The sequence below is a fragment of the Triticum urartu genome, chromosome 2 (genome assembly GCF_003073215.2).
Source record: "Triticum urartu cultivar G1812 chromosome 2, Tu2.1, whole genome shotgun sequence".
Classification (NCBI taxonomy): Eukaryota; Viridiplantae; Streptophyta; class Magnoliopsida; order Poales; family Poaceae; genus Triticum; species Triticum urartu.
This window is the reverse complement of record NC_053023.1, coordinates 145,970,879-145,981,060: the sequence shown is the minus strand read 5'-3', so window position 1 is coordinate 145,981,060 and position 10,182 is coordinate 145,970,879. Positions and strand designations below refer to the sequence as shown.

Genomic DNA, 10,182 nt, shown 5'->3' with positions numbered 1-10,182 from the left:
TCCGACATGGCAACCGTAGTTCAGCGACATGACAATTACAATTAAATGAACATGGACAAGGATCTGGACCATGGCAACTGCGGACGCGCGGTGACCGTCACGCGTGTCGTGCGGGACCAGGAGGTACGAGGCCTGACATACGGACGTGTGGGCGTTATCAACTTTGTCCATACGCATGCGTGTGAGAGGGATCAGGAGGGAAAAAAGAGGCGTGTAGGCGTTAATTGTTTTAGCCACACGTAGGTGTGTGGGCTGTTCCTCTTATACACCACATAAAATGTATGAGCGGACTTTCTAACGCCCACACATATGGCACTTATCGGCGTCCTTAAGTAATAAAGCGGCGGCATTGATCCTCATAAAGAAAGCTGATTCATGTGTAGGCGCAAAGCTACGCTGTGCTGTAGCACGGCCACTGCACAACAAATCGGACGTTCTGCCCGAAACAAATGGAAATTGGACGTTTTTGTCGTGCCGGCAAACGGGTTGAACTCCCAAAGCCGCGACACATCTGCGCGGCAGAAGAACGCCGCGTCGCAGGGGCCTGTGCCTGCGGTCGCGTTCGGGTGGTCACGCGCCCCCACCCCGAAACGCGGCGCCACGGTACGGCTGTAGCCCCTCCGCAAAGCTGAACCGCTCGCTCCAGTAGTACTATCTCAGCAACCCCACACCCACACTGCATCACAAGCTGTACGGCCGCTTGGATTTTGCGGTGGCGTGAAACATTGACTGATCAATCATGCGACCAGTTCACAAAAACACGGACGAGCAGATCTCCAAAAAGAAACACAATCGGGAGAGTACTGTAGGAGCAAGCGATGGCGTATTAGCACACGCACTCACTCGCTGGGCAGACGCTAATCACCCTCCGGATAAGAGCGAGAGCTTTAGTGTGCACCCTTACTTATTTAACCATCTTTGTAGCAGTAGTGGTGGTGCTTAGAAAGCAGCGGTACTATTATCGGAGTAGACAAGGAACAAAGCCGGCCGGGGCGGTCTCATCTAGTCATCTCCGTGTCACACCGAGCCGGCGGTTCATGCACGCCCAAAAAAGAATCAAGGGGCGCGTCGCCGGTGGGACGAGAGGGAGGCTACCAAAAAGTTCAGCTGGTTCCAGCGCCAGCGAGCGAGCAGCGCATCGATCGATCGGTCGATCGCGCGGTACTACTACGGTGAATGAACGCGCAGATTAATAACTAGCTTCATTAAACAAAAAGATTCAGCAGCTCCGGCTCCTTCTCGCCGGCGCCGGCGCTCGTGGTCACGGAGCCGTCGGAGCTCATCGACGGCGTGCCGGCACGCCTCGCCCGTCGCTCCCCCTCCGCCGCGGCGGCCGATCCGGGGGTGAGGAAAAGCCCGAGGTCGCACGGGGGCTCCTGGTGCTGGGACGCGGCCTCCGGCGCCCAGGTCTTCCTCGGCGTCACCCGCTTCGCCGCCGAATACGTGGAGCACCCCACCACGGCCCGCCTGGAAGAGGAGGCGAACAGATCGCTGCCACCGACGCCGCCTTCCGGGACCCCGCCCGCGAGCTCCGGCAGCGGGCGGATGGCGCCGCCCCGGAGCACGGTCTGGACCGCCGACTCGCAGAGGTGCCAGCTCCCCGCCCAGAGCAGCCCCACCGCGCCGCTCACCGGGTTGATCGTCCGCCCCGCCGCCTCGTACAGCAGCGACTGGAACACGGCTGCAACCCACAGCAAACACCATGCAAACATCAGCCAAAGAAGATCAACATATATAGTGCTACCGATGAACCGTCGTGCCAAGAAGAAGACCATCGATCTCCCTTCCGTCCGTACGTACCTGGGCGCTGCTGCTCGGGGACAGCGGTGAGGAAGGACATGAGGCCGGCGCGGCCGAAGAACTTGGCGGCGAAGAGGGTGGCGTGGCCCTGCGCGTCGGCGGCCTCGATCCAGAGCAGGCAGGGGCGCAGCACGCAGGCGTCGTTGCAGCCCTTGCGCAGCACGCGGCAGCCGTTGCAGCTCATCCCCGACGTTGACGCTGACACCGCCGCCCGCTCACTCCCTCTCATACAACACCCAACCAACCCCGATCAAGAAGCCGACCTCGCCCACGGCCAGGGAGGGGCGGGGTATATAACCAGCCCAGCCGAGGAGGGAGGGAGGGGGTGGGGAGGTAACCGGGCGCTAACCAGGGCCGGCCGGTCGGGTGACCGTCATGGGTGGGGAGGTAACCGGGCGCTAACCAGGGCCGGCCGGTCGGGTGACCGTCATGGGTTAAGTGGCGCGCGTGCTGAGGTAAAGCGGAAGAGGTTCCAGGCTCCAGGGGTGCGGGGGCGGCTCCGTGTCTCCGCGGCCGGTCGGTGCGAGCGCGGGCCGTCGGATCGAGGGATTGGACAGCGGGTGGGCGTGGGGCCGCCGGCTCGGGTGGTGCGCCTCGCGTTCGCCCCGTCCGGGCTGCTTTCGTGTGTTTTTCCGCCACTCTTTTTCCGCGCTTTTGCGGTGTGCGTGGATCCGCACCTTGGGCTGCCCACGTACGTCCGCTACGTCCCGCGTTTTGGAACCTTGTGACCTCCCTCGCCAGGCGCTCCATGCACGCAAGCTTTCTCACAAAAATAAATCGCTCCATGCACCAGGCGCATGAACCCTCCACCGCTTTAGCCGTGCCGAATCACTCAAGGCCATTGGACCGAGCAGTCGCAAAGCCAAGGGGCTCATTCGTTGTCCGATTATGTGTGTCTATATATATATATATATATCTCAAAAAATCTTTGGCGGGATACCTTGCGAAAGCTATAACCAAGAATAAAATGAAATAATTGTGGCTAGCCTATGGCCCGTCGTCGCATATTATCACCAGCACGCACAAATTCTTGCGAGGTCCAGGAACAGTGAACCTAGGATGCCTTCCGCCTTTTTCGGCTGGTGCAAACCTTTTCTCGTCGCCGCACCGCGCCGCATGTCAGCAGTCCAGAGTGCAGTGGCACACGGAGTGGTGCAAGTTGGCAAAGGCATCTTGGCTTTCTGTTTCGGTCGCACTTGGCCGTGTCGCGCCCGCCGGTTCGTGCCTTCCTCACAAGCGCTCCGGTTTCCCGTCGTCTCGGCAACGCGATCGGGATCAGGTCGGGTCGCCATCCACCAGCTGCGGGACGCGGCTTCCATCGCCGGTAGCGTTGGCGTTTAGCCGCTTCACCGAAATCTTATCCTGGCCGAATATCTTTCCGCTTTTCTCCTGGAAGAAACCGAGTGCGTCGACCGCGATCAGTTAATTTGAGACCGCATGTCAACGTGTTCGGGATTTGGCATGGATCGGCGGTGATTGTCACTGGCCTCGTGACTCGTGAGTCTTCGGTGCAGAGCATCTTCAGTAGAGAGGAGGCTGTATCACTACGATTCTCATCAGACATCACTCACGAGTGTTCGTCGTAGGCTTCAATAATAGAGGGGAGGCGGTCTTCTCCAGTGCAACTCCATGCTATGGTAGGAATGGCAAAGAAATACATGTCACAATGGTAAATAACGTTTTTACCAAATAAAATTCCTTAATAGGAAATTTAACGTGAGTAAAAGTTCAACAAGTATTAGAAGTGCTGAGCGGGCTTCGCTTGGTGTTGTTCAGATTTCATAAAGTTTGTTTGTTATTTGGTTTGGCGCGTGTGAAAGATGGTGTGTATACCAAACTTCCCCTTCTTCCGGTACAGGATAAGAGAGGGTGGTGTTCTGGAGGCCTGCTCTTCTGTGCACGCGGTGTACGAGGTGGGATCGCCGAAGTAGCAGGAGCGTGAGGAACGATGATGGGCTATGCACGAGCAGGCAGAGAAGATGTGATCCGATCTAATGGCGGCTAGGGTCGACGATGCCTTCAATATATAGGAGGTTGGGTAGGGAGGGGTGGGGTTAGGCCCACACTCGAGTCTACGGTAGCTCATGATCCGATGTTTGGAATTCATAGCGTGCTCGTTACTGCCTCATGATTATTTTTCAACTAATTATCCATTCCTATTCAGTAAAAATAAAGCCTCGATCTAGGAGACTACAACCATCACCACCACCACCACCATGATCATCATCCACATCCTCGACATCAACCCCTCCATTCTTCTCATTGAGTACCAAACCCTAGTGTGCATTCATGTGTGTGTTATATTAATCATTCATCTGTTATTCCCATGAACACCATGATGATGTCTATTGTCTTTATGTCTGAGTAGAATCCTAGTTCTCGGGGATATGAGGGAACCCTATTATGTGTATGAGCTGAACCCCGATAAGATGTAATATTCTCTTTATATGTCTGTGTTAACGATTCGTCGTGATTTTGTGTGAAGTCAACCTCACAAAATTTTCCTTAATGGATATGACGGATGTTACTATCACTGGGATGCGGGGAGGCGGAGGTACTGCGGTGATAGAAGTTATCACCCCTCCATTGCCGACCTTTGGTATGGGGAATAATGGAGACCTCAAAGCTTTGTGTTGCGTCCACGGGGAGACCATTCATCATGGCCCCTTTCACCAGGTTGAGGGAAGGATGGTGGTGGTGTGCGTAGATACAGAGTTGTGGTAGTATGCAACATATTTTTATTTCGGCTCCGCCACACATTAAAACATGTAACGTGGATTATGGATCTGAACCTAGAATCATGCCTACGCAAGATTAAGTTAAAAACAAACTAGTGGTGAACCCGGACTCTGCGAACGCCTTAGCCCTACAACAGTTTCCATCACTTTTCATTACTCTTGTTTTTATTAATTTTATAGCGCACTCGAATTGTTGTTTAAATACTCTTGCAAATTTGCACTTTCGCAACACTTTTGCTTTGGGAGTGTCGTGGTTTTATCACGACAGACGTCCTAGTGAAAGGACTTAGGTGCGAGGCCATCGCTACGGTGATTAACTTGCCGGGGTTGAGCGGGACATGAGACATGTGTTTACCCAGGTTTGTCCCCTTACGGTGGAGGTAAAAGCCTACTCCTTCTCTTGTTGCTATTGATTGAGTATCGATTACAAGGGAGCGGATTTGCTTGACCTAGCTATCGATTGATTGTTCTCTGTCTATTCTATGTCGGGGACTCGCCTTTATATACATGTCGAGGCCTCCGGCTTACAAGAGTTTGGGTCGGGTTACGACCCGTGACTGAGTCATATTCTAAATCGCCTTGCCTCATAAGACAAGTCACCATATGGCGGCTTACACCTCTGGGCCACCTTCTGGATCCAGGCCCTAAGCCGGCCCATCTTGTGAGTCGCCCCTTCAGCCTTGTATCTTGGTCACTCAGGCCTGTCTGAGGCCTGTTGTCTTGAGTCGCTAGCGGTCTAACCCAGGCCTTTCAGGGCAGGTTATATTGCGGGGTTCATGTCAATCTTCAATCCCTCCGTCTGGCGAGTCTTCTCTTTATCCTTTTTAATCTCAGTCTTGAATATCTTCATAAACCGCCATGAGAAAAGATGATGTCACCTCCGTGATTTCGGGAAAACCTTCATGATGTCATAAAAAATCTTTGTATAAATCCATCATTCCGAAAATCGAGGCGTCCCTTCGTTGTAAAATTTTTTGTGACTCCTCGATCTTTGCACCGGTCATTCATTGTTCCCCCTTTTCCTTGTAAGTAGACACGAGGGCCCCTCCTTATGAGTAGCGGGAGAAATTATTTTTTTTGCGCGTAATGAGGCACTTTCTTCGTGCGAAGATGTAGCTGGTGGGCCTCGGCTGCCAGGGAGAGGAAACTTTTTTGCGTGTAGAAGGAGGCACTTGCTTGCGTGTGGAGGTGTAGCTGGTGGGTCCAGCCTGTCCGTGGGAGGAATCATTTTTTCGCGTAATAAGGAGGCACTTACTTGCGTGCGGCCATGGACCATGTAGGTCCCGACTGTCAGCCGCTCCAGTTACATCCCTCTTCCGATGGATGTCGTTTGCTGACTACGTTGACCATGCCGCGTTGAGAGCACCAACGCGGTGGATGATCGCGAGGCCTAGGAAGGGAACGACCCGTAGCCGGGGAAGACTCGACAGTGGTTGCCCACGTGGTGGGGAGTACGAGGGTTTACTGGTTCAGCGGCCGTCGCCGAAAAATAACAGGAGGTGTGGGTGAGTAGAGGAATGGCCTGACCAGCGATGGACTAGGGTGGGGCAGTGCGGCCTACGCGGTAGCACAGCCGGCCACGGGAGGCGGGAGCAGGCGATCCCACCGGCGCTGGTTTAGGTGGCTGGAGCAAGAAGATCAGATATTGAAGAAGCAACACAGCCATTGGATTAACATCCAACGTGTCAGATTCGGGGCTCCGCAGACCCAAGATAGATTCGAACTCTGGGCTGCGTGCAAAGAACTCAACCTCCCCAGCCTGCCAACTCGTCGATCTCGCGGCCTAGCTCGATGAACTGAGGAAGAAAGAGACAAGGCAGTTTACCCAGGTTCGGGCCACCTTGCAGTGTAATACCCCACTCCTGCTTTGTGGTGGATTAGCCTCGAGGTGGGCTGAGGATGAACTAGTACAGAGCAAGAACACCCTCAGGAGGTGTGTTCTTGTGCTTATGCGAGCTGATGAGGGTGGACTCGATCCTCCTTCTATGGTGGTGGCTAGGCTATACTTATAGTGGCCTTGGTCCTCTTCCAAAGCAAAGGCGGGAAGGGATCCCACAACGGCGAAATTCGAAGGGAGACAACTAGTACGTCTTATCCTGACGAAAGGTGGTCTGTGCTTGCAAAGCTTCTGGTCGTGACGTCGTAGTGGGCTCTGTCGGATTGCGGGTTTCGGCTAACCCTTGAGGTTCGAACTCTGGGGTGCGCACGAAGAACACTCTCTCCCTAGTTCGCTTGCTCAACGATCTCATGGCCTAGCTCGACGAACCCAAGGAACAAGAGACACAAGGGTTTATACTGGTTCAGGCCACCTTGCGGTGTAATACCCTACTCCAGTGTGGTGTTGGTGGATTGCTGTTGGGTTTCGTAGTAATTTCAAAAAAATTCCTACGCACACGCAAGATCATGTGATGCATAGAAACGAGAGGGGAGAGTGTTGTCTACGTACCCACGCAGACCGACTGCGGAAGCGTTGACGCAACGTAGAGGAAGTAGTTGTACGTCTTCACGATCCAACCGATCAAGTACCGAAACTACGGCACCTCCGAGTTCGAGCACACGTTCAGCTCGATGACGATCCCCGGACTCCGATCCAGCAAAGTGTCGGGGAAGAGTTCCGTCAGCACGACGGCGTGGTGACGATCTTGATGCACTACAGCAGCAGGGCTTCGCCTAAACTCCGCTACAGTATTATCGAGGAATATGGTGGCTGGGGGCACCGCACACGGCTAAGGAATAGATCACGTGGATCAACTTGTGTGTTCTAGGGTGCCTCTGCCTCAGTATATAAAGGACTAGAGGGGGGAGGCTGGCCGGCCAAGGTGTGGCGCGCCAGGAGAGTCCTACTCCCTCTGGGAGTAGGATTCCCCCCCAATCCTAGTTGGAATAGGATTCGCGGAGGGGGAAAAGAGAGGGAGGGGGCCGGCCACCTCTCCTAGTCCTAATAGGACTAGGGGAAGGGGGAGGCGTGCAGCCCATGTAGGGCTGCCTCTTCTCTTTTCCACTAAGGCCCATCATGGCCCATTTAGCTCCCGGGGGGTTCCGGTAACCTTCCCGGTACTCCGGTAAAATCCCGACTTCACCCGGAACACTTCCGATATCCAAACATAGGCTTCCAATATATCAATCTTTATGTCTCGACCATTTCGAGACTCCTCGTCATGTCCGTGATCACATCCGGGACTCCGAACAACCTTCGGTACATCAAAATGCATAAACTCATAATATAACTGTCATCGTAACCTTAAGCGTGCGGACCCTACGGGTTCGAGAACAATGTAGACATGACCGAGACACGTCTCCGGTCAATAACCAATAGCGGGTCCTGGATGCCCATATTGGCTCCTACATATTCTACGAAGATCTTTATCGGTCAGACCGCATAACAACATACGTTGTTCCCTTTGTCATCGGTATGTTACTTGCCCGAGATTCGATCGTCGGTATTCCTATACCTAGTTCAATCTCGTTACCGGCAAGTCTCTTTACTCGTTTTGTAAAACATCATCCCGCAACTAACTCATTTAGTTGCAATGCTTGCAAGGCTTAAGTGATGCGCATTACCGAGAGGGCCCAGAGATACCTCTCCGACAATCGGAGTGACAAATCCTAATCTCGAAATACGCCAACCCAACATGTACCTTTGGAGACACCTGTAATGCTCCTTTATAATCACCCAGTTACATTGTGACGTTTGGTAGCACCCAAAGTGTTCCTCCGGTAAACGGGAGTTGCATAATCTCATAGTTATAGGAACATGTATAAGTCATGAAGAAAGCAATAGCAACATACTAAACGATCGGGTGCTAAGCTAATGGAATGGGTCATGTCAATCAGATCATTCTCTTAATGATGTGATCCCGTTAATCAAATAACAAATCATTGTTCATGGTTAGGAAACATAACCATCTTTGATTAACGAGCTAGTCAAGTAGAGGCATACTAGTGACACTTTGTTTGTCTATGTATTCACACATGTATTATGTTTTCGGTTAATACAATTCTAGCATGAATAATAAACATTCATCATGATTATAAGGAAATAAATAATAACTTTATTATTGCCTCTAGGGCATATTTCCTTCAATTGCCTCATGGGCTAAGGATACTAGTACAATGGATGAACAACCTCACGAGGAGAGGTGTTCTTGAGCTCGGTGAGCTGCTGGATGTGAGGATGGAATGGATCTGATCCAGGGTCAGTCCTCCCTCCCTATGGTGGTGGCTAGTCCTATTTATAGAGGCCTGGACCCCTTTTCCCAAATGTTAAGCGGGAAGGGATCCCATAACGGCCAAGTTTGAAGGGAGACAACTAGTACAAGCTGTCCTGACAAAAGGTGGTCTTCGCCTGCCAAAGGTTCTGGTGGTGACGCTGCTGTGGGCTCTGTGGTGACCTCCGTCCTGCCATCGTGCTGGTCTTGGTCTTGTTGCACTGATATGGAAACCTTTTCCTGATGCCTCGGGACTCCTCGCCTACGCCTGCCTCTTTAGCACAAAAGAGGAAACTAGTACACTACGCCCGCTGGCACCCGCCTGGCCTTGGTCGTCATGGCTCACGTCACGTGAACCTCGCGAGGTACCCCTTCCATAGAGATCTCCGCTCCTCGGGGGCCAGCCTAGTGAGGATGCTTCCGGGGAGGTCTTGGTGTCGTCCGCCTCGCGAGGCTTGGCCCCTCGCGAGGGTCTTGAGTGGTTGCTGCCAAAGATGGGTCGTACCAGGCCGTTGGTGGAGCCACACACAAGCCCACAGGCAGGCAAGTCTGGGCACCCCCGATCCTAGAACCCCGACAGTAGCCCCTGGGCCCAAGGCGCGCTCGAGCTTGGCTTCAAGGCGAAGCCAAAGGGCAAGTGTGGAGCGCCTCGGGCCCCAACCGCCTGCGGCCTTGATTGACGCATGGCGATTGACGGGACGTAGGCGTCTCCACTTCCCCATGCTGCCTCGGCAACCGTTCGACTTGACGAGACCCTGCTGCATGCAGAAGAAAGACCATCATTACCTGTGATTGTGGAGGCCGGCGGTTGGCCTCCCTCTGTCTATAAATGAGGAGAGGGCGGAGCCCCCGTTGCCCATCTCTTCTCCACCCCGCCCGCTTCTTCTTCTTCTTCTTCTTCTTCTTCTTTGCTTCACCGTCTTGCTGTGACACCCATGGTGCCGATAAGGAGATTCTCCGCCGCTGAGAAAGGAAAAACCCCTTGTGAAGAGCAGGGGCAACTTCCATCGAAGAAGAGATTGGCCCGCCCCCTCGGTGTTGTCGTGAGGGAGGAGGTGACGAGGCCCTAGTACGAGCGGCCTCCCCTAGGCTAGCCGCTACCCTTGCATGCCCAAGCGTAAGGCCCCGGAGGAGGAGGCGGCACCCCGCGTCGCTCACGTCACGGCCACGGTGGCCAGGCCATGGTGATACGAGCCGCCGACCCACGAAGTCATGCTGAGGGCTCCCCCCGCGAGTTTGTGATGTGGGCGGCGATGCCACCGCGCACGTGGATCAGATTCCCGTAGTTCTTCACCGAAGAGATGCCGTCGCGGGGGCCGCTCGAGTTGTGGTTGCAGCACACCGAATGTAGCACCCCGGCGATGGGAGCGGAGGTCGAGGTCGTCTTCGCGGGAAAGATCTCCATGACTCGTGGATGAGGAGAGGTCGCCCGCTCC

At 54.0% G+C, this 10,182-nt stretch overlaps 1 protein-coding gene across 1 annotated transcript; it reads right to left on the bottom strand.

The window, feature by feature from the left end:
* Positions 1-930: 930 nt before the first annotated feature.
* LOC125536449 (LOB domain-containing protein 37-like) lies at positions 931-2,097 on the bottom strand. Its single transcript, XM_048699677.1, has 2 exons — positions 1,801-2,097; positions 931-1,681 (listed from the first exon to the last, which is right to left on the bottom strand). The coding sequence occupies exons 1-2, from the start codon at positions 2,027-2,029 to the stop codon at positions 1,206-1,208; spliced, it is 705 nt and encodes a 234-aa protein (XP_048555634.1). The 5' UTR covers positions 2,030-2,097; the 3' UTR covers positions 931-1,205.
* Positions 2,098-10,182: the final 8,085 nt, after the last annotated feature.